General features: G+C 43.5%; 3 protein-coding genes and 1 long non-coding RNA gene across 4 annotated transcripts; all 4 read left to right on the top strand.

The window, feature by feature from the left end:
- The first annotated feature begins 487 nt into the window (after positions 1 to 487).
- Positions 488 to 5682, top strand: umps (uridine monophosphate synthetase). Its single transcript, XM_086124526.1, has 10 exons — positions 488 to 872; positions 1968 to 2121; positions 2228 to 2352; positions 2707 to 2894; positions 2968 to 3065; positions 3149 to 3309; positions 3402 to 3519; positions 3633 to 3808; positions 4571 to 4685; positions 5001 to 5682. Exons 1-10 carry the CDS (start codon positions 723 to 725, stop codon positions 5177 to 5179), a joined length of 1464 nt encoding a protein of 487 aa, XP_085980652.1. The 5' UTR covers positions 488 to 722; the 3' UTR covers positions 5180 to 5682.
- A 925-nt stretch (positions 5683 to 6607) lies between these two features.
- Positions 6608 to 7720, top strand: LOC147198562 (uncharacterized). Its single transcript, XR_015102300.1, has 2 exons — positions 6608 to 6684; positions 6765 to 7720. It is a non-coding gene; the product is annotated as an uncharacterized LOC147198562 (long non-coding RNA).
- Positions 7721 to 13110: 5390 nt separating this feature from the next.
- Positions 13111 to 16717, top strand: cryba2b (crystallin, beta A2b). Its single transcript, XM_086124372.1, has 5 exons — positions 13111 to 13261; positions 13950 to 14135; positions 15257 to 15398; positions 15895 to 16037; positions 16378 to 16717. The coding sequence occupies exons 2-5, from the start codon at positions 13978 to 13980 to the stop codon at positions 16523 to 16525; spliced, it is 591 nt and encodes a 196-aa protein (XP_085980498.1). The 5' UTR covers positions 13111 to 13261; positions 13950 to 13977; the 3' UTR covers positions 16526 to 16717.
- Positions 16718 to 20269: 3552 nt separating this feature from the next.
- Positions 20270 to 24101, top strand: fev (FEV transcription factor, ETS family member). Its single transcript, XM_086123822.1, has 3 exons — positions 20270 to 20392; positions 20835 to 20906; positions 22292 to 24101. The coding sequence occupies exons 1-3, from the start codon at positions 20344 to 20346 to the stop codon at positions 22867 to 22869; spliced, it is 699 nt and encodes a 232-aa protein (XP_085979948.1). The 5' UTR covers positions 20270 to 20343; the 3' UTR covers positions 22870 to 24101.
- The last annotated feature ends 3015 nt before the right edge of the window (positions 24102 to 27116 follow it).

Genomic DNA, 27116 nt, shown 5'->3' on the forward strand with positions numbered 1-27116 from the left:
AGTTATTTGTAGAATAAGAAATAAAATGTTCTTTGTTGATCCTGGCTACTTTGAGCATTGTTTTTCCCCTCTTCCAATCAAAGTCAACAAAGGCCCAAATAGTGGATGTCTCTCAAAGATTATCCGATGACTACTACAAACTACTTCAAACTATTACTAATACAAACTGATACAACTACAAAATACCCCTAAAACCGGGAACTACTTCTGGGACTACTCCCACTGCTAACACCACGACAGTACTTCTAGTTTGTTTGTTTATTTATTTATTTAGCTGCTCTCTTTTTTTAAAATTTACTCACCGATTTTCTCTTGTATTTTACTGCTTGTATAATATACTACGTTTTGTTTATCACCTTGTACCTTGGACGGTGCAATACAAATACAATTCCTTTCCTGTTGTGTGAACGCCCCATGGTACCGTGCTGCCTCTCATTGGTCAGTTTTGGTACTACGACTAACTTGATTCCGTGTGTGGTCATGGTGATCTCTGACTCTGAGCAATACACCACAAACCGTCTAAGCAGCGAAAACAAAATACATGGATTCCCCGCCGCTCTCGTTCCACATTTTAAAAAAATGTTAAAACTTACGCGAGTTGGAAAATCTTATGTTGAGGCGAGCAGAAGCGGAAGTAGGTGGGCTCCTCTCCGCTAGCTTGGTGGAAGTCGTTTTGCCGTCTCAAGTTAGCTAGAGCAGTTCAACTCCAATGGGCGACAAACATGGCCAACAATTGCATGGACGCGTTTATTCTGAAGCTGCAAGATGTGAGCGCGGTCAAGTTTGGCCAGTATAAGCTCAAGAGTGGCTTGATGACGCCCATTTACATCGACCTGAGGGTCCTCGTGTCTCACCCGGCTCTCTTGAATCAGGTAAACACGTGTGCCAACTCCACACGTGCGTCGAGTTGGACTCTTTTTTTATTTGATTATCTGGAACCCTTATTATAAATAATATATCCTCGTTACAGTCCTTTTCCGCATTACTGTTTGACTGTTTTCTTGTTTATTTGTTGTTTACTTTTGGCATGTGGTTTTTCACGAATGATATCGTGCGGATCAATAAGACAATCGATCATTTCCTAAGTAATGCTGGCACTGCACCCCCTACCCCTCATTTCCCTCAAGTTCGAACAAGCTACATCAGGGGTGTCCAAAGTCGGTCCTGGAGGGCCGCTGTCCTGCCTGTTTTCCAGATCTCCCAGCTGTAACACAGCTGATTCAAATGATCAGCTCACCAACCAGCTCTGGAGCAGCATTAGAACAATCCTGATGATGTGAATCAGGTGTGTTGCTCTTGGGAGAGCTGGAAAACAGGTTTACAACGATATTTCCACCATGTTATTATAATTAGCAGGAAATTGCGGGGAGGTTGACGATATTTTAAAAAAAAAATCACCATACTGAATTTATATTGTAAAAAAAAAATCGTGATGTTAGAAAAATAAGCAACATGTAGCGTTTTTATACATAATAACAGCAGTGACAAAGAAATAGGCTTTACCAAGCATCTTCCTGTTATGTGTTCCTATTGGCTTAGTGTCGCAAAATATCGTGATCAATGTAGTTCACAATGCTGTGTTCAACCGAAGTGGCTGAAAAGTCATGTTTTTGATAGAGATGTGCATCTTTTAATATTTTAACGGGACAGTGATTTTTAATATCGGGATATCGACGTTATCGATACAGCCCTAGTACACTATTAGTATCAGAATGGATTTACTGCCATTGACTGCGAAAGGTAAATTCACAAATACAATTTTTTTTGTGGTCTGATGGTGCAACAAACTGTATTAATAAAAATGGATGAAGAAAAAGGAAAAACAATGTTCATAGCATAATAGCATGACACGTGTATCACACACTGCTAGCGGGCATGCTTAGTTAGACATAATACATTCTCTGAGGGAAATTTCAGTGTTATAAGTGAGTCGCTGTCATATCTGCTTCCATCTGTCATATTTCCAGGTGTCAAAGCTCATGTACCAGAAAGCTCAAGATGAGGGTCTCCAGTATGACTCGGTATGTGGTGTTCCCTACACTGCCTTGCCCATGGCCACCATTATCTGCTCCACACATGAGCTGCCCATGCTCATCAGGCGCAAGGAGGCCAAGGACTATGGTAGGAGGCACGATCTTCAAACTTGAGCACATTTAAAAAAACAAAAAAAAAAGACGGAAATAGTAATCATAATGATAATAAAGTCCAAATGTTGTGTTTCTCTTAGGAACCAAGCGTCTGGTGGAGGGCTCGTTTAAAGAGGGAGATACGTGCCTGATCATTGAAGACACGGTGACCAGTGGCAGCAGCATCTTGGAAACGGCTGAAGTGCTGCACAAAGAAGGACTGAAGGTGCAGTAGGACGGAAACACTTCTGAAAGCCAGTCTTGTTGGGCAGCACAGACATAAAAAAATAAAAATAAAAAATACAACAAAAGAAAAATCTTCTGGAACAAGCGGAAAAATCAGCAGTGGCATTCAAAGCCAAAATAACATTCACAAATGTCCTCTTGACCTGAACAGCGACTAGCACAAAGAGACTCGAGCACTATATTCATATACTGTGCATGTATGAACATATAGCATCAGCAGCACAAATAATACGATTTAACAATTGACACATTGACATTTTTATTTATTTTTTACTTCCTTTGTTTGATATCCAAAATCCAAAGCGCTAACAGATGCAGCGTTTGTGTGTGAAAGGTGACAGATGCCATCGTGCTGATGGATCGCGAGCAAGGCGCGGTGGACACGCTGGCTTCCAAAGGCATCCGGCTCCATCCCATCATCTCCATGTTCAAGCTGCTCGATGTGCTCAAAGCCGCCGAGCGCATCGACGCGCACACCGCCCAGAGCGTTCGCAAGTTCATCCTGGACAACAACACCTTCAGGTACGCGTCTTCACGTCTCCGTTAGCCCGTCCGTCGGCGAACGCCATCCGTGTCATTTGACTGCGTCCGTCAGCGTCAAGGAGGAGAATGGAAACGATGACCCGGCATCGAAGAAGCAACGTTTGGAACGCGGCTTGGAGCTGAGCTATGAAGCCAGAGCCAAACTGCCAAGTAGGACTCGTTTTTTTTGGTTTTGTTTTCCGTGGGCGGCCTAACCACAAGCATTCAAAACATTGTTTTTGTCCCGTCCGCAGATGTTCACCCTCTGGCGTCGAAGCTACTGACCGTCATGGCGGAGAAGCAATCCAACCTTTGCTTGTCTGCGGACGTCACGAGCGGCGAGGACCTGCTGCAGCTCGCAGACGCTCTGGGTCCGAAGATTTGCGTATTGAAGACCCACGTCGATATCTTGAAGGTAGTCGCCGGGGTTGACGGAAGAATTTGTATCGTTAAAATTTCGGAAGGTAATGAGCTACTTGTGGCGTGCGGGGGTGGGGGGGGGGGCAGGACTACACTGAGGCTTTCAGCCAGAAGCTGCAGGCCCTCGCTGAGAAGCACAACTTCCTGATCTTCGAAGATCGCAAGTTCGCCGACATTGGGAACACGGTCAAGCATCAATATGAAGGTGAGAGGTGCAAATTAAATGTTTTTTTTTTAAGACATCAGAAATTAGAGTTTTTTCCAAAACCTTTGGAATTATTGTTGAAATCCTGCTTCGAATTATTTTGTGTTCCGCAGGTGGTTTGTACCGCATCTCGTCGTGGTCCCACATCGTGAACGCTCACGCGGTGCCGGGATCCGGCGTTGTGAGGGGCCTGGCGTCCGTCGGACGGCCCCTGGGCCGAGGCTGTCTGCTCATCGCGCAGATGAGCTCGCAAGGCTCGCTGGCGACCGGCGAGTACACCGAGGCTACGGTAAGCATCGCCAGTTGGCCAAACAGCCACTGAAAAGCGCTGGCATCTGTGGAGAAAGGAGACAGAGTTATGAGGAATCGAACCTCACTTTTTTTAAGGATAAGGCAAAGCTGCTTTTTTTGTGCGTGTGTGTGTTAAATAAACTGGACAACAATTTTTTATTGAATTTTTTTTTCTCCATTCATTTTTTGGCACTGATTCAAAAGTTGCCCTTTTGTTTTCTCCAGCACATCAGGTTTTCATCATCATTATATGTAAATTACGAGTTAGGTTCAGCAAAATGTTGATTTTTTTTTAAATTAATTTTTTAAATATGTGTGAAACATCACGGTTATGAATTGCATCACGTGGTAAAGTATCTCAAAAAGCAGAGGGGGTGGGGAGAAGTAGACATTTTTTTTAAAAATCGGCCTCAAAAATTTGTTTAGGGACACATAAAGCCATCTCTGATTAAAAATTTCTGTTGGCCGGTGGTCTTTAATGTTTACCCACCTCACTTCAAGCACTGCTGTGCCCCCAGATATTAGCGAGCCCCCTGAGAAGTCAGTTTAGCTTCATGCTAACAAATTATGCTAAGCACCATGACAGCGTAACAAAGAGCATCAGCGTCTTGCCTCTTAATCCACGGATATTTGGTCAAGCGTCACATCGTACGAAAACATTTCAAATGTCTCTCGGATGTATTTGTTTTGAAGTGTTTGAAAGGGGAACGCGGGTGTCACGTGATTGTTCGGGTGGAGCTCAGGCGTTGTGTCTCCACAGATCAAAATGGCCGAGGAGCATTTTTACTTTGTCATCGGCTTCATCTGCGGCTCGAAGATCACAAAGAGGCCCGAGTTCATCCACATGACCCCCGGAGTGCGAATGCAGGCTGGAGGTGTGCTTTCACTTACGGGTGTACTCGCTTTTGTTGCCAGAGGGTTGAATATAAATGTGTGTGTTTGAGTTATGTTGATCGGGCAGCAAATTTGGATTATTAATATACAGATTGTACACGGACTCCTTTTGCATTGTAGCGTGAAACATGAGACTCGCCTTCCGGGGATAAGGTAGTAATTGCACTTAAACAAAAGGTGGCGCTGTGGTTCAAAATGTTTTGGATTTGTCATCCAGGTGCCAGTTCGCTCATCCTTTTTCCTCCCTTGCTTCCTTTTGACCCCTGCCCCCGCCCCCCATAACCCCCTCCCCGCAGGAGATGTCCTAGGCCAACAGTACACCACCCCGGAGGAGGTCATCTACAACAAGGGCTCTGATGTCATCATCGTTGGACGCGGGATCCTGGAGGCCTCCGATAGGCTGGCCGCTGCCGAGGCTTACAGGAAGTCCGGCTGGGAGGCGTACACACGGAGGACGGGGGCGAGTGACCAATAGGAGCTCAACTCAAGGGATTTAGTTTTCACTTCTTTTTCTTACGTCAAAATTAACACCAACTTCCTGCGATCGGCATAGGTGGTAGTCGAATATCTTGTGGATGATAAAAGCTGCTCTCCTGCTTCTCTTAGTGTCTGCTGCTTTGACGCTGCTGGTCCTTTGACTTTCACTATTTTGGTAGGATTTCTTTGTACCGTATTGTTTTCTTCCACTCCTTCGCTTGACCAGTAGTTTGCTTCGTTTTGCTTCCCAACTATGTATGGGCTGTAATTTACAGTCTTCAGAGGGAACACTTTATATGACGAGGGTTGTAATAACCTGTTGCTTTTGTTTTTGTTTTGATTTTTTTATTGTTTTTAAAAAGCGGCGACTGTATGATCATTGACCAATCCAAATACTTAATCCTGTGATTCAGGTGAGGGAATTCGAAATGTTTTTTTTTTTTTGGGGTCTCGACTGCCTTTCACATTGTCAACCTTGAATAAAAAAAAAAAATCATGATTGATGAATCTCCAGCTCCTGTTTCTGAAACTAACGTTGATTCTACAAAACAAAACCTACTTGAGAATGCATTCTATTATTTAATTTGTATTGTTATGATTATAATTCCCCCCGCGACCCTAGTGAGGATCAAGCGGTTCGGAAGATGAATGAATGAATGAATGATTATAATTATAAAAGCGAAGTCCGCGAGAGACAAAAAAGGGCAAACTATGAATCTGAGCAAAAATGTACTTGATTTTTATTTTTTTTTTAATCGTGAAAAATTGTTGACCGGTGTTAATGTTATCGAATACTGCACGACTGAATTTGATCTCTCCAAACAAACTAAAGGAGTTTCATGTTGATTCAAACTAAGAATCCTACTTTTAACCGCATGCTTACTTAAGCTAACTTCCGCCCCCCCAACCTCCATCATAATTTCATCAAAATTATTATTTGATGCCCTAACTGACATTTGTGTTGCTTCCTTTTCAAACTTTACAGACCTACCCCCCCACACTCGTGTATAATTTCTCGTTGCAATTGTGATTAATAATAAAATATAAATCAAATGAATACAAATGTAAATAAGACGTCTGTTGACTGTTTTATTCCAACGAGACGCTCGGATAGGCAGAAAGGTCACGCACACGTTGCCTGGCACATAGGAGAGAGATGACTCTATTAGTGTCTTCGCGTGTGTGCGGGGGGGGGGGGGGGGTCACCTCACTCCAACCCCTCTCCCCCTCCCTTTGTGTCAATATTGGATCAGAGCAACGCACCGTGCGACAGGTGTCTGTGCGCGCCCCGAGGAGTTTCTCTGCTTTTCATCCATCTTGAAGGGAGGAGGGCGAGAGAGGGAGAAAGAGAGAGAGAGAGAGAAGTGGGGGGTGGGGGTGTAGAAGTATAAAAGCTTATTCCTGTTCCTGACAAGAGTTCAGTGCGCCCACAAGGTGATGAGGCCAAACAAAGCCGAGCGCTGCGTCACGCTCTTCCTTTTTTCCTCTTCTCCTTTTTGAAAGGTAAGTTTGTCGCCGATGTCCATTTCCTCCCACTTTTCTTTTGTTTTGGTTCTAACTTGACCAAACGTGTGCCCCAAAAGGTCCGGCGCGGGCGCGCAAAAGACGCGCCAGCTGTTGGGAGAGCAACCTTGCGCGACTCGTGCGCAATTTTGGAATGCAAGACTTTTTTCCCTACGCTCGTCCGTATTTGCTTCACGTTGAGCCCCACGTACAATACCTGAAGGTGACGTTTTGTTCGTTCGGCTCGCGTTACGCAGTTACGGGTTGACGACTGGAGACGTCAAGTTTGGTGTTTGCTGCGCCTCAGTGATGTGGGAGTCCACCCCCCCCCCCTTCAGAATAAACCCTCACTTCAATTTAACAGCTGCACAACAAGCTGCTGCGTTAACCTCAGGAGAAGTGGATGGTAATTTTTTGCATGAAGCCCAACGAAAAAGCCCAGTTGTCAAACTTGTTCTAATTAGTGTGCGAGCACAGAAGAATGCCAGCCAATTTGCGTGTGTACACGTTCGACGAGGTTCAAATAAAGAAAAGGAAAACTAGAAATGTATTTTATTGACAGAAGGTGTCTACTGGGTCTTTATTTTGTTGATGGGGGGTGGGGGGGGGGGGAGCTCATAAAGACAGGTGGACCGGTGGGGAGCGTGTCTACCTCTCAGGCGAGAGGTTATGCATTTGAATCTCATTTGGATGTTCCAAATTATTTTTTTTTGTTTTTTTTAATGTTTTCTCTGGATTTCTTCCCAAAATATGCACGCTAGTTTCAATGAAGACTCAATATGGTCCATAGGTGTGAATGTGAGTGTGACCACAACCGGTCCAGGGTGTACGCCGCCGCCGGCCCAAAGTCAGCTGGGATCGGCTCCGCTTCTCATGTGAGGACAAGCGCGATAGAAAATGTGGATGGAAGTTTTTTTTTTTTTAATCACCAAAAAAATGCACCATATTGTTCAGCTGATAGCAAAACTGTATTGCCTTCAATTCTGTATGTCATTTTAAACTTATCGTCAAAGTTTCAATAAAAAATACAAACGTGCCTATGAAGAACTGTGTTTTCTTTTTCTTTATGATTCTTAATCATCAAACTCATGCTCATCTGAAAAGGGTGAATCACGGCAATTGGAATTTTTTTCCCCCCTCCCAAAAAAAAAAAAAAAAAGAAAAGACTTCAACATTTACATTATTAGGCTCTAACAACCAAAATTATTCTCCCTGTTGACTGAACATGATCTCAATTGGAAATGTGCAGTCTGAATACACACACTCACCATTTCACATTGAATCCGTTTTATATCTGGGAACAGAAGATAAAAAGTGGACATTTCCAAGAGCAGGGATGCTAATCTGTGTAAGCCCCCCCCCTTCCCCTCCCACCCCCTTCACGCCTTTTGGATAATCATTTTCCAAGTGGCACACTCATGGTGGTTGTTTTTTCCATCGCCCGTCCAACTTTGTACGTCATCACCCGAGGCTGCAGGCGAGCACCGCAGAAGTCAGAGATGGACTTAATGGCTGGGGTATGTTAATAGTTAACTAAACATTACCCGCACGCACACACACACACACACCTGCCCATCTGTCATTTGGACTGATGCGGTTTGCAGCCATCCCTCGCATTGAGCGCAGTTTAGTTTGACTTTGTGCTGATTTTGAGTTCTCATCCCCCACTCTCACATCTTTTTGTTACTTTATGGACACTGGATTAAAAAAAAAAAAGGGGTACGTTGAGTGGATTTTAGTTCAAGTGGTTACACGAAATAAAAGCATCTGGATCCAAATCATTTTTTTGTGGGGGGGGGGGGCTTAAACCCTTCCAACAAGTTCTGTCTGCCATGAGCGCTGCTTTGCATGGTGGAGTTGGCAAAAAAAAAAAAGTGGAGGGCCCAAATGCAGGAAGGCAAGGAATGAGTGCTGATGTCTTAAAAAACAGTATTTATATTGAAAAATAAAATGTAAAGATGCAAACTACGTATACAATAGAATCAAAACATTAGATCAGAGCCCCCCTCCGCCCCCCACAATGTGCCCCTCGCTCATAGGAGGTTGGTTTAGGATTTCTTTTTTTTTCACCATTTATTCATCTTTTGTGGTTTATTGTTTGCATTTCGCCTTGCAAAAGTCTGTCCTGCGTGTTTTCCAAGTCTCCCTGTTGCGACGCAGAGATGATTCACACACCTGATTCAAATGATCAGATCATCACAAGCTCTGCGCAAGCCTGACATTGAACCTGTTCATTTGTATCAGATGTGTTGCAACAGGGAGACTTGGAAAATATGCAAGACGGCGGCCCTCCAGCACCTGAGTTTGACACCAAAGTTCCATGCTCCCTCTTCGGTGTTCCAGTTAAGAAATGAGCCGCAGCATTTTGACCCAACTGGAGACATTTGAGGGAGGACTGGCTGACTCTAAAGCGCAGCGCCTTCCAGTAAGCCAGCCGAGATGCGACAATGGCGCTGACTACGGTTTCAAAGTGCTGCTTTCTAAAAAAAAAAAAAAAACCCCAAAAAAACGGCTTCACCTTTGCCTGACTACCGAGGTGGAAAAAAAAAAAAGATGGATTCAACTCCCGCTGTGCTGCGACAATGTAAGTCAGTTGTGAACTGTGTCCAAAATGTGAAGAGTCATACTTGCGCTTCAGCCTCCCAAGTAATGCGAAAAGTCAATTTGTGTGGTGTTTGCATAGCATTTAGCATACGCAGCCTTGCCTCCATATGCACACTGCAAAAAAAAAATAAAATAAAAATAAAAATAAAAAGCATCATCCACGATCCCTTTCATTCATCCGCGCGGGCCCCCAATCTCCAACTAGCAAACCCTTTGGAAAGATAATTTCCTCATGAAAGTTAATCACCTTTAACCGGCTCATCATTACAAAGCGCCTTCGTCTTCCTCGTCATTCTTTACCTGAGAGCTTATTTGCCTGTGTAAGTCAATATTTGTTTAAAAACGAGAGGCAGGGAGCGCGCACACTCGTCAGTATCCTGGTTACCTTGCGCGGTTACCTTGCCGACTCGCAACCGACAGTCCGAACTGGTCCTGCCGCCGCCGCCGCCGCCGCTCGTGCTACGGCTACACCCTTCCCACCAGCTCCGGGAGCCGGAGGAGCTCGCAGCTATTTTGTCTCCACGTGAATGCTCGGCCCCTCCCAACACCAAACAGAAAACAAATATCATATTCTACAACTCTACGGCTTTATTATAACACGACATAACCAAGAAGGCACGGGGCGCACATTGACCCCAAGTGTGGGGGCTCAAGCATCCGGCCTTTTGCAAAAACCTGACTTTTTAATTTTTTTTTTTTAATTTTTAGCAATCAATTTATTTTGATTTGCATATTTTAATTAAAATTCCTGTCATCAATTTCACCCAAAGTGTTTTTTTTTGTTTTTTTTGTGAGGGATATTTATTGGAGTCCTTTTTTGATATTCAGAGGCACTTTAAATATTGTGTGCCGACCCCCATTCACTTGAAATTGATTGCCTGAATTCGAAACCGATTTTTTTGTTGATTGGTTTCAATTTGGTTTTGTGTAACGTTCTGTTTTCCTCTGTCCCACGTTTTTGTCTTGTCTCGCTCGTTTGGTTTCCGCCTGCTCTCGTCAACTCTCTTCCTTGTGTCGACCAATCGGCTCCTTTCTCCCACCGCCGTCTTGTCCGCGTGTGCCTCGTTGTCTCCTCTGAGTGCTTGTATTTAGTTCTCTTTCTCATAGTTCGTTGTTGTCAATGCTGTTGTCTCTACGAATGTCGTTGTTCTGTTTCCTGTGCTTTTTTTTTTTTTTGTTGCTCTCAACCTTTTGTTTGCTGGAATTTGTTGATTTAGTACTTAAATTCGACGACACACCCCGTTTGCATTTTGAGAGCGCAAGCATTCGCATCACGAATACGCTGATTTGCCGTGACCCCCCCATTAAAACGGCCGCATGGACGCACCAGTCACCTTGTGAACTCTGCTCCATGTTGAGTTGGCCTTTTGTCTCGGCACCATGAAGACCCCAATGTCTGTTTCTACACACCAGCGAGATGATTGCATTTGTGGAGCCTGCAAAACTGCCGCCGCGCTCTACTATCTTGAAATGGTTGCCTGAGTAGTCCCAGAGGCTATGTGTGTGCGTGTGTGCGCGTGTGTGTGTGTGTGTGTGTGTGTGTGTCTGCGCGCGTGTTGTTTCCTCTGACAGTTACTGATAATCAAGAGTCATGCAAATGCCCGAGGCTTGTTCCCTCTCTGGGTTGGCCAACCAAGTAGCTTTTTTTTTTTTTTTTTTTTTTTTTTTTTTTTGCTGGTGTCGGTCACAGTAGCGAAAATGAACGCAAAGCCGCTTTCGTTTCGGGTTTATGATGATTGGTGCAGAAGTGTAGTAGGACACTGGCCATGTGCGCTTTGGACTTTCCGATTCGGACTTTCAATTCCAATTTGCAACGGTTTTATTTCGATGACAACTCGTTTCAATACGTGGCGCTAAGTGAATAAGTATTGTGGTATTCGATCATTGATAGAATCCGCCGTATTGTTGTAATCTCCTGAGAGTACGTTTATGTATGCGATGTAAATCCTTCCTTCATTCCACATTTCCACTCCGAATGAAGTACTGTACATCAGTGGTAGTACAAAGCATTGGCATTGTCAGTATAGTTTCCCTTCCTAGCAGTAATAAGTAGGTCAAAGTATTACCAGTATTGGATTGTTATTAATTGTTTTTTCTTCTTTCTGCCTACATTCTTGCTGCTGGAGCCTGTAAATTTCCCCAGTGTGGGACAAATAAAGGATATCTTATCAAATCAACTATTAGTAGTATCAAATATCTAATCAACCACGTACAATTCCTTACGCGATGACCCTAAAAAGACAAAAGCAACAGCAGCAGTGAGACGATCAAGAATGTCACTGGGTGTGCTTCTTCCTTCCTTCCTTCTGTGTGTGTGTGTGTGCGCACGCCTGTCACCGCAATTCAATAATACACATCCCATAATAATCCATATTGCTGTCGACGTCACCTTGGGAATGAACGAGGCACCGAAAAGGTGACAAATGGTCCACCAGCTGCTTTTCGGGGACGTCCACGCTCAGATGTTGTAGGAGCAGATGTCCAATTCGCATCACCCGTACCTGGATTAGTTGCCTGGCAACCTTCCACCTGAAGAAGGTCATTCAGTGCGGTGACAAAAAGTCGCGTGCGTGTGTGTGTGTGTGTGTGTGTGTGTATGCAAACGCTCTTGCATGTGTGTGCAGGTGCATTCACTGACTATTCAAATAATTGTGTTCATAGTGATTCAGAAACAAGAGCTTGCAGTGCACTGTTAACACACATCCTCGAGCACAACTCGCACAATAAAGTTATTGTAACCTATGATGACAGCACAACGTGCAACCGTTGTAGTAGCACAGGGATCGTTTGCTTTCCTAAAATAGAACAGCTATCTATATATATATATATATATATATATATATATATTGTATATAATGTAAATGTGTGGTGCTTTCTGCTTTGGACCACCCACTTGTGACATCTGTGTCCACATAAGCTTCACCTGGCTGCCTGAGCCTCACCTGCTCAACATACACAAACATGTTCAACAACAATGGATGGCTTACAAAACTGCTCTCACACACACACACACATACACTCACACACAAGTCCCAGTATCCGCTGGGACGGCAATATCCATTTGACCACTAGATGTCACACTAACGAAGGATAAGGTGGTTCTAAAAGTCGTTCTCTATCCTTCCATGAAGGTTTGAGGATTCGAAAACAGATTTCCTGACTCTGTACTGCAATTGTCTGGCCAACGGTTCAGGGTGTCCCCCGCCTACTGTCCGAAGACAGCTGGTATAGGCTCCCGCCCCCCCCCCCCCCGCGCGCGACCTTTGTGAGGATAAAGTGGTTCAGAAAATGTGTGTGTATCTTTCTATCTATCTATCTATATGTATATCTATATATATATGTGTGTGTATATATATATCTATATATCGATATACCTGTACAGTATATAGATATATAATGTAAGTTTGAAATATTTTAAAGCATCGTACAGCACTTTTGAGTTGCATTTTGGTTGATTGAATGATACATGGCCGAGGGTGTGCAATGTATCCTCTTTTTGTGATTTGGTGGGTGCAGCCTTGTTCAATTCCTAACCTATGTGTCTTGCGTATATTAAGATTCAGAATCACTGCTCGAGTGTAACTACAGTGTCCTGCCTCTGTTTTTGTGTGTGTGAGAGAGAGCAAAAAAGCCAGAGAGGATCAGCTCCCACAATGCGTCTATTATTCTTTTGGCAGCAATCAAAGTGTCACGTCAGTGCGTTACGGTTGTATAGCCGCCGACGCCGGCCGACGCCGGGCAGCGGCTGTCATAGTGATGACTAAGTGGCTTGTGGGCTCTGAGGACAATGGCGCTGCGAAGCCTCCACAAAGCACGCGGCTAATGCCGCCCTTTCAGCGAGGCCTGCCGGGCTGCTGAGTGTGCAAGGCGGCCGGGCGGACGGTCCAGGGGGGGCCCGGCCCTATAAAGGGGCAAACGAGGCTCTCTACCCCGTCATTGATTTTACTGGATCTGTCCCACCTCAGTACCGTCTGTAAGTATGTCAATATATTCGATTTGGAGTCAGCTCTGTGAACGCGGGTCATCGTCAATGTTTCTGATCAGTCAGTGTCATTGTGATAGGTTTTAAATAAAAGCGGGTGAATTCATCCTTTTCTTTTTTTGGACCGTGCAGTTAAGTGTAAGTGACAAATACCCGGATTGGTGTTTACCTTGTTTTTTACTTTGGACTTTAAGATTCTGGTGAAAAAAAAAAAAAAGCTAAATTCATGTCATTTACAAACAGTAGAGCTACATTTCTTAATTGTGACGATCATTCGCTGATCAATTTCCATTTCCGGGACAAGATGATGCTCATTAAACCTTGTTGCAGGTCAAATTTACCCTTTTTAAAGGTCATTTCTTTTAAAAATGGGGGACAATTTTGGGATAAAACTCCTTTCTTACCTATCATCCAAATATTTTGGATGATAAGTATTATTTAAGCTAGCGTACGTTTTCCCCATGCATGTTTCCAATAATACAGGACCCGTAACTGACACTACGCCTTTTGACATGGTGCAGTAATATGATTATTGTAACAAAATGAAATAAAACCCCCATAGGACAACCACCCCCCTTCGTATTTAATGATCAAATTGAGCTCCAATGTAGCAAATGTGAGAGGAGTGTTCATCGAGCCGGTCGCTCCATTCAATTGTCACGCGCGATGCCTCGTTCAGAGAGCACAGTGCGACGGCGGAAGCAGCCATGAACACTCAGCAGTTGGAGCAGATGGGCCAGTTCAAGATTACCGTTTGGGAAGAAGAGAACTTCCAGGGCAAGCGCTGCGAGTTCATGCTGGAGTGCCAGAACATCATGGAGCGAGGCTTCAACAAGATCCGCTCCATCAAGGTCGAGAACGGACCGTAAGTAGGACTTTGGCGACCAGCGCTCTCCAAGTCCACCTCATTTCAACGCATTGCCATACTATGATTGGAGAGATGTAACCAAAAGCCGATGGTACTAGAACAGCTGAACTTTATTTGGGATTGGTCTTATTCAGCTGGAACTGGGACCCTTAGTTAAGTTAGTTATGAACAATTAAAAAATGCCAGTCTTTTTTTTTTTTTGTACAAAGCCTTCAGGATTGTGCTAGGAATCCCCCCCCCCACCACCCTAAAAAAAACTCAAATTTGGGGTTCATCAGAGGCCCTTTAAATTGGTGGCAGCTGTGTGCTCAGTCCCATTTAACATGAGTTTGTATGTGATTGGTTCAATCTGAACATAGCCACATCCCATTTCTGAGAGGGTGTGCACACATGTGCAAATTCATTCTTATTATTTTTTACATCCCATCTCGAAAATACTACAAAGAAAATCATTTGAGCAGTTACAGAATTGTAGTCTACATTAATGGTGGAAAAACGTTTGAAATGTTGGCCTCATTTTTTTTTTTTTTAGATTTCAAAAATCCTGCCTTTAGATGGGGGTGTGTAGACTTTTTACATCCCCGTTAATAACGTCCAATTCGAAAAGTGAAATACAAATACTCTCAGTAGATTCCAACTCAATATATAATTCAGATTAAAAATACTTTAAAATATAATTTAGCTGATTATGACTTACAGCTAACAATCTACCCACCCCAAAACTTGTCATGTTCAAATGTGAAAGTTATCACTTTGCAACAGCGATAACGACCGCATTTATTTGTATTTTTTTTTTCCCTGATGCGGCAGCAATTGCGCGTGCGTATTATTGCATTTCTGGTTAGCATGCATCAAGTGTGACCGGGGCTGCGATATGAGTCGCCCGGCCGCGCGCATCTGCTGGCCGGGAGCCATAATGGCTGACTGACTGCCGATCAGATAACACGCCTTCAGCTGCAGCAGAATTAAATGTTTGCTTTGTGCCGCCTTTCACAGAAAAAGCAGCTGCACGCTGTGTTCATTACAGGCCATTGTGAGCCGTATACGCGGCCGAGTTGTCCGAGCAAACGCAAAGTTGCATCTTAACAGCCATCCGTCAACTCTTGGTCCACTTGTAGCTGGGTGGGGTACGAGTACCCCGAGTTCCAAGGCCAGCAGTTCATCCTGGAGAAGGGCGACTACCCTCGCTACGAGGCCTGGAGCGGAAACAGCAGCTACAGGACCGAGCACATTCTCTCCTTCAGACCCATCAAGTGTGCCGTAAGTGCTGTTGTTCTTTTCGCGGATGAATTTGGGGATTGGACTTCAAAATCGGTTTTCATTTCACTTAAATGTGAATCGTTTTTAAAAAAAAGTACTCTTACCTATCAAATTGCCTTTCATGCCAGATGCACAGCAGGAAGGAATGATTTGTTCTTTGTCAATCAACGCACCAATTTTTTTCACTGTAGGGAGTTTGCGCCCAACGCCAGCGAATAAGCCATGTGTTTGTTCAAAATACACAAAATGTCATTCTCTTAGTTGGCTGTTTAGTTTGACAGTAAACGTCAACAGAGACTGCCACAGCTTCACGCTTCATTTTTGAAGCTGTCACTTGTTCCTCTCGGCATCTGCGTGCAACCCGAACTGTGGCGAGGAAGTGACTCTTTGACACATCACTAGAGGGAGCCCTCGCACCGATAGTGGCACTTCTATCGATGGAAGCAAGTTGTCATTGATCCTGCCTCCCATGCGCTGAAAATGTTGTCTCTCACAGAACCACAGCGACAGCAAGGTGACCCTGTACGAGAGTGAGGACTTCCAGGGCCGTAAGTTTGAAATGAGCGACGACTATCCCTCCCTACAGGCCATGGGCTGGTGCACCAAAGAGGTGCCGTCTATCAAAGTGAACTCCGGAGCGTAAGTTCTCCAGAACTCTTCTATGTTTTTTTTTTTTTTTTTTTTTTTTAAAGAATATTCTCTTGTTTCCTGAGCAATATGTTCTTTGTGAGAATTACATTTTTTTCCGGAATTAATTAGTCTTCGGGGCTGTGTCCTTTTCCACACACCGATGTCCTCAGGCAAAATGTTAGTGTGCCACATTTAAAAGAAAAGAAACGCTTTGATCGGCAGCAAATTGAGTCATTTGTGTTCACACCCACAACAGCGCAAATCGCCTTATTTTGACCCCCTTTCATTCGCTGGCTAAGACGAATCAAGATTAAATGCCTTTGGGTGTGTGTGTGTGTTTGTGTGACAGCTGGGTGGCCTACCAGTTCCCCGGTTACCGCGGCTACCAGTACATCCTGGAGCGAGACAGACACCAAGGCGAGTACAGAAACTACAACGAGTACAGCACCCAGGCTCACACCAACCAGGTGCAGTCCATCCGGAGGATCCAGCACTAAGCTTGACCCAATCCGAAAAACTGAATGCTTTCCTCACTTCGACCGGACGGAGCACCGCCGCGCAACAGTAGATGGACTCAGTCGTTCTCTCTCACTGTGGCTCGACACGTTTGGATGTCTGAATGCCTGCTTCCTTCACCATGCGCAAGCATGATTCTGGAAAGAGGAAATAAAGGCTTTTGTTCCAAAGGACGCCGCTCCGAAATGTTTTTTTTATTTTTTTTTATTTCAAGTGATCACGTACGCAGTACATATGCGACACACGCACGCAGAGCTCCTACCTAAGAAAGAATTCTTGGAGATGAATAAAGCTCAAGTCAACTGAATTTTGTGTATCACGACATGCAGTGAAAATCAAAGATTGAAATGTATTCGCGCTATTGTTTATGTGGAACACATTTTAATCACCTGCACCCGATGCGCATGTTTGAATTAAATAAATCCAAAGTCCGTCATTTCGTCCACGATATAAAAATCCCCAAAGCAATGGCACACACTATGCTACTTTAGCGAGGTTTTTATACCTCTACCGATGCCAATTTGCTAATTTGGATCTAGCGTGACATCTTCAATCCCTTTGTCGCGACTGTATATGCAGACCTCGGGGCGGCACAGGGTTTGTTCACCGTTTGTCTTTAGCTAGCTAGCTAGCTAGCATAGCCACGTCTGCTATGACACAATTGCGACCTACTAGTCTTCTGGTTGTGTTTCTGACTTGCGTTGCGCTCGAATGGCTCTGCTTTGGAGTGCGGTGTATGAGGAGGACACAATAAGATCAAATAAATAAACGTTCATAATTCTTGCGGTAGCTAGGTGCGATTGAAGCTATAGGCCAAATGGCCGTCTTTTTTGCACGACCCTAATTTTTGTTTGTGCTCCAGCACTTTTAATTGACATGCTAATGCCTGCTGATTAGTCGATGCTTTGCGAATCCACAATCTTCGCCCGCAGTTGACGTCCATGCAGCGGCATCAAAAATTGGGTCCTCGACAGTGTTTTGAGGGTTTGCAAATCTTCAAGACTTCAGAGTTGTGTGATTCTGTTCATGACGACTGCGGCCCGATTCTAAAGAAGACACCAACCGCACTTCGTTGGAATTCTTCGAGTTTAAAACGGAAACCGGAATGGAAAGTTTAGCCTTTGTTTGGCTATTCTAATGTGACAGAATCATATTTATTTTACAGTCACAGACGTGGATCCTGGAGTGTGTTTACCTCCACACGCACCCCTCCCGCTGTCCAGGACGTGCGAGTCCGCCTTACACACCCACAACTCGGCACGAACTTGTAGTCCCACGCCCCAAAAAACAGGATATTTTAATAAATGTGTAACTGTGTGCACAGCGCACGCCTTTGTCAAATACGCATTCCTCCGCAGTCGGATTAAAGCCGCTCTGCTGTCACTCGACGAGGACTGACGGTGCTCGGTTGTTCACGTACAGGTGAGATGCAACTTGGACTACAAAGTGCCAACGGTAAGTCTGCCATCGTATTTACGAGACGGGGGCGGCCACAACACTCTCCGGAACCGCAGCGTTGGACCAAGGACAAGGCGCTAGTCTCATGCTAACTCTCGCTTCTATCTAGCGGAGCGGAACGACCTCGGTGGACTTCTTTCCGGAGTGGGAGGTCAGGTGGATGCGGTCCAGCCTTCGAGGCTTGTTTTAAGTTGCCTGCGACGTGTATTTGGACACAGGCAGCTAAAGCAAGTCTGGGATGCGAGAGACACCCGTCAGCCTCGCGGAGAAGAAGACGCCGTCCCGGACTCGCGAGGGGGGTGGCGATTCCTCCTCTCGCCCTGTGAGGTGTTGAAGGCCTTTTTGTGGGAGTGGGATGGAAAATGAAAAACAAAACACAGAAATGTTCAATGTTGATGCAGAATGAATGTGTTTGCGCAGTCACTATCTTGAGCAATGATTAGCAGAGCACTCCGGGTTAGTCCTCTGATTACTTGGAGATGGACGATTATACTTTTGTTAAATTGTTAATTATTATCATTTTATATTTAAGCATTATATTCTTTTATGTTAGTTACCTTAATTATACTCTGTTTAATACGTCCTGAAATATTCTTATGTTGCTTACATGTGATTGGGGAAGAAAAGCAGGAAGGTGGGTCGTTACCGGAAGGTGGAGTGTTCGTTCGAGAGTTAGGAGGCAGCCGTTGGAAAAAAAAAAAAAAAAAGAAGAAAGAGCTGTGTTCAAACGAAGTCGTCCTCTCCTTTTTGCCCATTCTAAGCGTAGAGCAATCCATCTAAAACCTACGAACCCCTCAACTTACACTTTTCTTCAAAGTATGTTCTTAAACTCTTCGACTTGATACCACGCAAGTGTGTTGCCGCCACACCAGGAAAAGACGTTCAACATGACGTTTCACCTTTCAATGTGATCGGTTGTCACGTTAAAACGTTTTGAGTTTCACGTTGTCATCTGATCAATTTCACGTTTCACGAGAAGGTAACGAATTTCGTGTTGAATGTGATACGTTTCACATTAAAACACGACCATTTTCACACAAAAAAACGTGAAAATATTTCCATGTTATCGCGTTAAAATGTGATGATAGTTTTGACTTCCGGTTCACGTGACTGGTCGAGTGACGAGAGATACGCAACGACGGATGATAGGCTGTCGCGTTAAAACGTAATCTTCTCGTTTCTGCTCTTTTAGTATTATTTTCAGTTTTTTTAAATTGATGGAGTATTTGTTCAGTGCAAGATTTTAAAAAAGTATTCTGTAATAAAGCAAACCACAGTTCTCAAACGACTGTTTCGTTTCCCTCTTCCCAATACCAAAATAAAAAACAAACCCCAAAAGCTGATATTGATTAAAAAAAAAAAGAATAACAAAGGATGATTTCGCTATGATTACAGTGAATTTTACTTAGGTACACGCACGTATTTTAAAAGCATTTTTGATTATATTTCATTTCATTCGGGAATTTTTTTCTAATTATCTTGCTTGTTTCCGTGAACTCCTTGCTTGGAATCATCATGTGCAATACACTTGAATTGAATCATACTACGTCAATTTTTTTCGTATTTAATCACAGTGTTAATGTTCCATAAGCGTTACAATGACCTCCAATAAGACACTTTTTAATGTTTTTTTCCCCTGGTGAACAGGCTTATATATTTTAATGGTGCTCAGCATTTCTGATGAGATTTATTGATTCATTTCTTTCGCCCATCTAACAAATGGAATAATGTGAATTTAGAGGGATGCTGCACCCCTTTTTTTCAATGCCTTTGTCCATCCCGCCCATTTGTGCTTTTTTTTTTTTTTTTTTTTTTGGCACGCAGCATCAGGTTTGCAGCGTCCGTGTTGTCCGACGTCCATTCAAGCATGCTCGTCAAGGTAAAGCCTGTCCGAAGTGCAGTCTTGTCTGTTTGCAGAGAGCAAAAGAGGCGGAAAATCAAGCAAGACGTGAACTGGTTTCCATGTCAAACACTTCAATTCACCATAGAAACTCAGATCTTAACGCGGCGACTTTATTAAACTGCGATGGTGGATTGATAAGGGCCCAATTTCGATCGCCCTTGCTCGCGTTTTTTTTTATTTTTTATTGTGGGCGCCAAGGCGGTCTGACAGAGGTAAATTGCTCTTTTAATTAAAGCAATGCAGCAGAGGAAATTGCTGTCTGAATATTGTCTCCGAGATGGGGGCGCCCGCTGACAGTTGCCTGGAAACTTCAATCTGTCCACTCGCGTTTATTCCAGATCCCAGTTATGAGATAAAGTTTAATAAAAAATCCCCCCCGTTTTCCTCCGCCTGCAGCAAGCAAATGAAAGCCAAGCCTTTTGTGCACAAGTGAGCACAATGAGAAGGGAGAGCGGAGGAAAGCTCGTGTTCAACATGTTCCTCTCAGGTGCGTCGCTTTGGGCCCCCAAACGGGAGTTGTTTTTCTTTTTTTTTAATTCAGAAGCGTCGGGGCGGGCGACGTTTTCCATCCGTTGCGCGGCTTTCCGCTCCCGCGAGCTGTGGGTCGCCTTCTTTTCAATCTGGGGGAGCTCGTGCGCTCTTTTGTCGGAAATCGGAAATCCGTCTTCCTGGACGCGTTTCCTGGCTCCTCCGAGGAGCCGGACCCGCCCGGACCAGCGCCACCAAGACATCACTGAGCACCCACCGGCAGCACTTTCGTCACACGAAGCGAATTCTCGCATGATGACGTTTCGTTAGGACAGACTTTTTGGGTTTTCTTGGCATTTCAAGACGGTCGAACTGTCTGTCGCAAATGCGGAAATCCGTCAGCTTGGTCGAAGTGATTTCTTGGAATTGACTTTTTTGTTTTTCCCCTTTTCCGATTTCAGATCCGACAGAAAATCTGTTGAAAGACAACAAAGGAGCATCCTGGGGTCCGATCAATACCGGAGCACAAAAAGGTGAGGCCCCTTTCAAATACGACAACAACATAAATAGATGATACCGTCGCCTCTATCAAAAAAAAATATATCAACAAACGAATTTTCTTTCGTGAAGCTCAACATTTCTTCGCCATTTTTCTACATCGTCACACGTGAACATGCGGAATGCTTTGCAATTCTGTGTTCTCTTTCATTTTGTATGTTCGCAGGCTGAGATTTGTCAAGTCATTTTCACGGAGAGAGAATAAAAAAGAGATTTCTATTTTGGATTTTCAGAAAACAATCCCGAGAATAACGCCAGGCGCACAAAAAGCAATGATGTTGAAGGGGATGAAAAATAAGTTCATATTTGGAGCTGATCATATTTTCCGAATGGAAAAAAAATAAAATACAGCTATGATTAAAAACGATCGATGAATAATTGCTTCCGATATTTTCGATAATAAAATCCAATGCAATAAAAATGGGAAAATGTTAAGATCAATGAAGACAGTTGATGATTTGTTGTGATTTTATTTCAGAAAGGGTGGCAGAAAATACAACGGTAGAAATGAAAATCAACAAGAACAAATATTTCTATTGAATTCCAAGAATAGAAAGTTATTTCAGACATGTAACTCAAGGCCAAATAAAATACAATGAGGCTTTTGTCTTTTTAACCCAAAATAATTCTCCCAGAAAAAGGACAAAATTTAAAAGGAAAAATAAAAACAATTTCATAAGAATAAGAAAAACAGCAAAAATAATTGTACTTTTAGACTGAGAATAACAAACACCGATGTGATTAAAATGCAATCTGGCAAATCCTTCATGAATTGATGAAACCGGCACAGCCAGTCTGTCGTATAATAGAAAATATAATTTATAGTGTTTTGATAGGACCATCATCATTTGGACGTTATTTTTGTAATAATAATAATGACATGATTAATTCATCATCATTTTCATTTACATCAGTTGTATTTGTCACCTCGTCATCATTGATTTTAACACATTTCTGTTCGCATAATCATTATGATCATCATCTTCATCAGATATCATCATCATCCTTTTTTTGTTATATTCGTTATCCTCAGTATTAATTTGAATGTTATTTCTCGTATCATAAGTATTGCTATTATCATTATTGCTCCTAATAATAACAGCCTCCTCATCATCATCATCAATTTTAACGTCATTTCTGTTTTCATTATCATCATCGTCAACGATTTTTAACGTTATTTCTCTTTTCATTATTCTCGCTATTGTTGTCCTTTTTATCATTCCTCTCTTGTTATGATAACTCCCCATTATTATTTTTACCGCTTGGACGAATTTGCAGACGAGTTGCTGTATTTTATTGTCTTGATTTCCGGACGCTGACCATTGACAGCGGTCTCAACCGCTTCCGCCGCGTCTCGCAGGCAGCGGCCAGATCCAGCTGTGGCAGTTCCTGCTGGAGCTGCTCTCGGATAGCAGCAACGTGACGTGCATCGCGTGGGAGGGCACCAACGGCGAGTTCAAGCTGATCGACCCGGACGAGGTGGCGCGGCGCTGGGGCGAGCGCAAGAGCAAGCCCAACATGAACTACGACAAGCTCAGCCGGGCGCTGCGCTACTATTACGACAAGAACATCATGACCAAAGTGCACGGCAAGCGCTACGCCTACAAGTTCGACTTCCACGGCCTGGCGCAAGTGTGCCAGCCCTCCTCCACCGAGCAGGCGCTCTACAAGTTCCAGGGCAACTTCTCGCCCATCCCCTTCTCGGGCATCTCCAAACTCAACCTGCACGTGGGGCCCGCCGTCGGCCCGTCGGGTTTCTCCTACTGGGCCGGCTCGCCGTCGGCCGCCGCCCTCTACCACCACCACCACCACCATCCCCACCACCACGGCGCCAACCTGCAGCCCCCCGGCCCCTTCGCCACCGTGTCCCCGAGCCACATCGGCTGCGGCGTGAACGGCATGAACACGCTGACCAACATTAATAATCCCTACAATTGACTGACTGACGTCGAGGCGCAGGTGACGTCACGGAGGGGAAGGCTCGCGCGTCGCAGTCACTTCCGGGGTGCGAGCGTGACGTTGTGCGGCGCTGAACAAATGCACCGCGGCGCTTGTTCACACATGCACACAAAAATAAGTGATCTCTCCAAGAGGCCTGCGGTTGGGTCAAACATAACCCAATTATGGGGCGAGGGGAGATCGACCGCTACTTGGGTCAATTTGAATGTTTTTGTGCAAAAAAAAAAAAAAAAGTTGTTTTGTATAACATTCGTCAAATTAACCCAAGTGCTGTATATTTTTCTTTGACCCAGCAGTTGTAAGGGTACTGTATATAACAGCGGAGCCGCAAGTCGTTTGCCTCTTAATTAATTATTTAAAATGATGTCTATAATTGCCGACGTCACAATTTCAACCAGGTCATCAGGTAAGTCGATCACCTCGCTCTTACTTCTAAATGACTGTACATTCTAAACACCGCAACATCAAAACCGACAACATTTCGTTGTTGGCAACTTTCCACCACGGATAAACCAAGCTACCAGTGCAGCTTCCAGTGGACATTATAAGAACGTTTGATGCCGTGAGGGGGCGTGGCCTTGGTCAGGGATATTCAAATCTTGCTTGCAGCTTGGAAACAGTAGACTCTACTTTGAATTAACAGACAGAACAAACAGTTCCAAAATACAGTATAGGAATGAAAATGTCGATCCAATTTCAAAGTTCAGTAAAACTGAACTGTACTTAACAAATGTACTTTATAGTAAAAAAGTGAGTTGCCTCAAAAATAGGAAGCACATTAGGGTTATGATTAAGGTGTCAAATCCCAAAATGTACTTTTTGTGCATTTCTGACCAGAAAAAAAATAAAACATTGCTTTCCTTGTTGAGTGTTATGCCTGAATCATTTCTGAATTATTTTTGTGCGGTGAAATTTCTGAAATTTAGCGAGAAAACGCTAAACTCTTTCACGAGTCAAGCACTTCATGGCGTTCTCCAAATTCTGATCAATTTATTAAGCACTACACACGCTTGAGATAATAATTAGACGTGCCCTTTTTAAATACTGTATTTAAACCAAACCAAAAAATAAAAAAAGATGTGAATGGATTACACAAATATTAATTATTCGGGAAATTCCTGAAGGATTCAACCATCTCACCAGTGGGGATTGTTTGTTTGAAATAGACTATAAAGTGGTCTGGAAGGAAAATAAAATGCTATTTTTCTTGTTGTTGTTTCATAAGTGTATGTGTTTATTTTTCAGCGTCAATGAAATGCAACCGAAAGACGGCGCTGCATTAGCAGAGCATTGGCGCCATCATGCGGCCAACACTTGACAGCGAACGCCTCGCGTATTTCATCGTACAGGGGGCGCTCGGTTTACGACGCAGTAACGTTCCCACTAAGGCTACGTCACCCGAATTTGTACTCAAACATTTCTCGACAGCACATAATGACAAACACCAAGTATGGCTAAGAACTAAGCGTGCCGTCTTGAACTGCGTGGCCCTTCGTAACTTGGAAAAACGTCGTACGTCTTGACAATCGAGGAACTCCTCGATGTTTACTGTATTGCCGTTTGGTCGTGTAAATAGTGCAAATGCAGTATAAAATAATATTGGAGTAATATTATAAATCAAAGAATCTTTTTATTTTACTTCACTTTTACTTTGACTTTTATTTAGCATAAAAGTAGCAACAACAAGTTTACTTCTCTCATTTTTTGTCATTACAAAACTATTTTTTGTGTGACAAAATAATGCTTTATTTATTTTTTAAACGTTTTAATTATTTTTACATGTTACTCGTATTAATTTTTTTACTTTTATTTTTGCTTGCTCTACTGGCAAAGCATTGACGAGCATTTGCAATGCCCACCTTGCAACCAGCTGGCGGCGCTGTCTCTTCATCACCAGAAATTGCCTTACGTAACAAGGTGCACACAGGATAGCTACGCAGCCTCGATGCATTTGCAAATTACAGATTAACCCCAAAATGTCCGCAGTGCTCACGTGACACTTGCGGTATGATGAAACACAACACACACACACACACACTGAAACGACTCCAATGTCACTTCAAAGTAGTGCTTCCAGGTTGACTGTAGCTTGAGTTAATAATAGCAAAATGATCCTTATTGCCAGGCTCCACCACGCATGCCGCTAATCTCACCTCAACTGTTGCTGCTAAGCAACTCTCCTCATCAGCAACCTTGCATAACACTTGGTGGGTGTTTTCCTTCCTGAGCCGCAGGAAGAAGAGTGTGAGCTCTCAAGGCAGGGAGACATAAGAAAACACAGCAGAAGAAATATGGAGGTGAAAAAAATGACAGTATAACTGACCTCTCCCTCAGAACAAAGTCTTTACGGTTTTTTTGGCTGGCCAAAATTGGGCAGACTGCTTTTGCGCAAAATTGCAAAACTATCATGGCGAGCCACTTCATGATCAGGTAGACAAAACTCAGATTGCACCCCTTTGTGAAAAAAAAACTGTGAGTCCCAAGCACTGTACCGTGAGAGCTCATCAAGGGTGCTTTGGGAAATGCATCTTTGGATGCCAGCAACATACAGTGACAAGCAGAACAGTTTAAAAAAAACAACAGTTCCATTAGATGGCAGCTGCCGCAATCAAGCTGTTACCATTCCAACGACAGAACACGTCATCAATATCAGCTTTGTGTACAATTAAAAAGGCCCATATTTCACATGGAGTGTGTCACTTAGCGAATGAAGTAATTCGTCATCCAAACTTTTTGTGACATTTTTGTTCGATTGTGTCCGTGAGATTTTTCTCATGAGGGATTGGTGTGTTGGGAGACACTGGCCTTATTGGCCAGATCAAGAAGTGTCCTCATGTGGTTAGATATTCTTAAAGTCACTTGCAGACCATTATTTTGCATCATTGGTGAGAAAACTCTTTGGCCTACAAGTCCTTTGAAAATCAATCAGTCTGACTTTACCGCATGAATTCACACTATTGTCGCCTATAAAATAAAATTTTAAGGAAAAGCTCGGCAAATCACCCCTACACTTTGCAAAAAGGTGGTACAGCCCTTGTTGATTGAGCTATAAAAGCTTTGCTTTGGCTCATAAACAATTTGCCAGTTGGACCTGCAGTGGAAACTCAGCACCCTTCCAAAAAAAAAAAAAAAAAAAAAAAGGGTCCCGGTAAGCTCTACGTAGCCATTCATACCTTGATTTGTACCAACGGTGGCTTGACATGCCTGTGCTGATTACTGTATGATGTATGTATGTATGAGGGGAAATACATTTCATCTGTGCTGTATGTTGCACATGGAGCACATTTGACAATAAAGTTGACTTGAACTTGAACAACGTGATTGCTAGCTTCCAGAAACAAGCAGTTAGCAGTGCCCCACTTAGCACTGCTTGTCTTAGCACATTTGCACAGAGTCTTTCTTTGTCGGACTTTCTTTACAATTGCCCGGTTTGTCTTATTTTTGAAGTTGTTCGATAATATGTCTCACGAGTCATTTTGCATTTACACTCGTGATGCAGTTGCCATGAAGCCAGCAGTTAGCCTAGCTTCTTTGATATGTTTGTCTTTGATATGTCTTTGGCATTTGACTCAGCATGACTTAGATTTGTTCTTGGTTTTACTGTTCGGTGCTTTCTACCGTCTTTGTTACCAATTTGTTTTACTGTTTATTGTATATGTTAAATTGCTTAATAGCACTTTGTATGCAGTGATGACTGTTCGAAAGTGCTCTACAAATACAATTGAATTGAATTGAATGCTTATCTGCTACACTGTCTTCTTTATATTGTCTGTCAGTTTGGATCCCTATTGGGGGCCATGCTGCCTCTTACTGGTGGATCTCGGTACTACAACCCATTTGTCTTTAATTTTATTTTCCGCCGCCTCTGTTGGTGATTAAAAATAGCACTGCTTCCCCCATAGCCCATTTGACACTAAGACATTAAGAAAACCTTTATTAGTCCCGCAATGGAGAAATTCCCGATCCACATCATACCTGTCATAAAATGTACATGTTTAAATCTTTCCGTGCCGGACTTAAAAAAAAAAAAAAGCGAAATTCTTTGGTACCAGCCACTTGAGAGCATTAGGACTGATCTCAAAGAAGAATACATGCTGGCCTACAATGCGGCGTGAACACACAATGACTCAATTCTGCCCTGAATCTTTCAATTGTCATTTTTCCATTCACATTTTCGCCCGGCGACTGATGGTGATTCACATATTACGTGAAAGGGAAACCAGGTC

Source organism: Hippocampus guttulatus, chromosome 11 (genome assembly GCF_054856545.1).
Source record: "Hippocampus guttulatus isolate MCC_2025c chromosome 11, RoL_Hgut_1.0, whole genome shotgun sequence".
Taxonomy (NCBI): Eukaryota; Metazoa; Chordata; class Actinopteri; order Syngnathiformes; family Syngnathidae; genus Hippocampus; species Hippocampus guttulatus.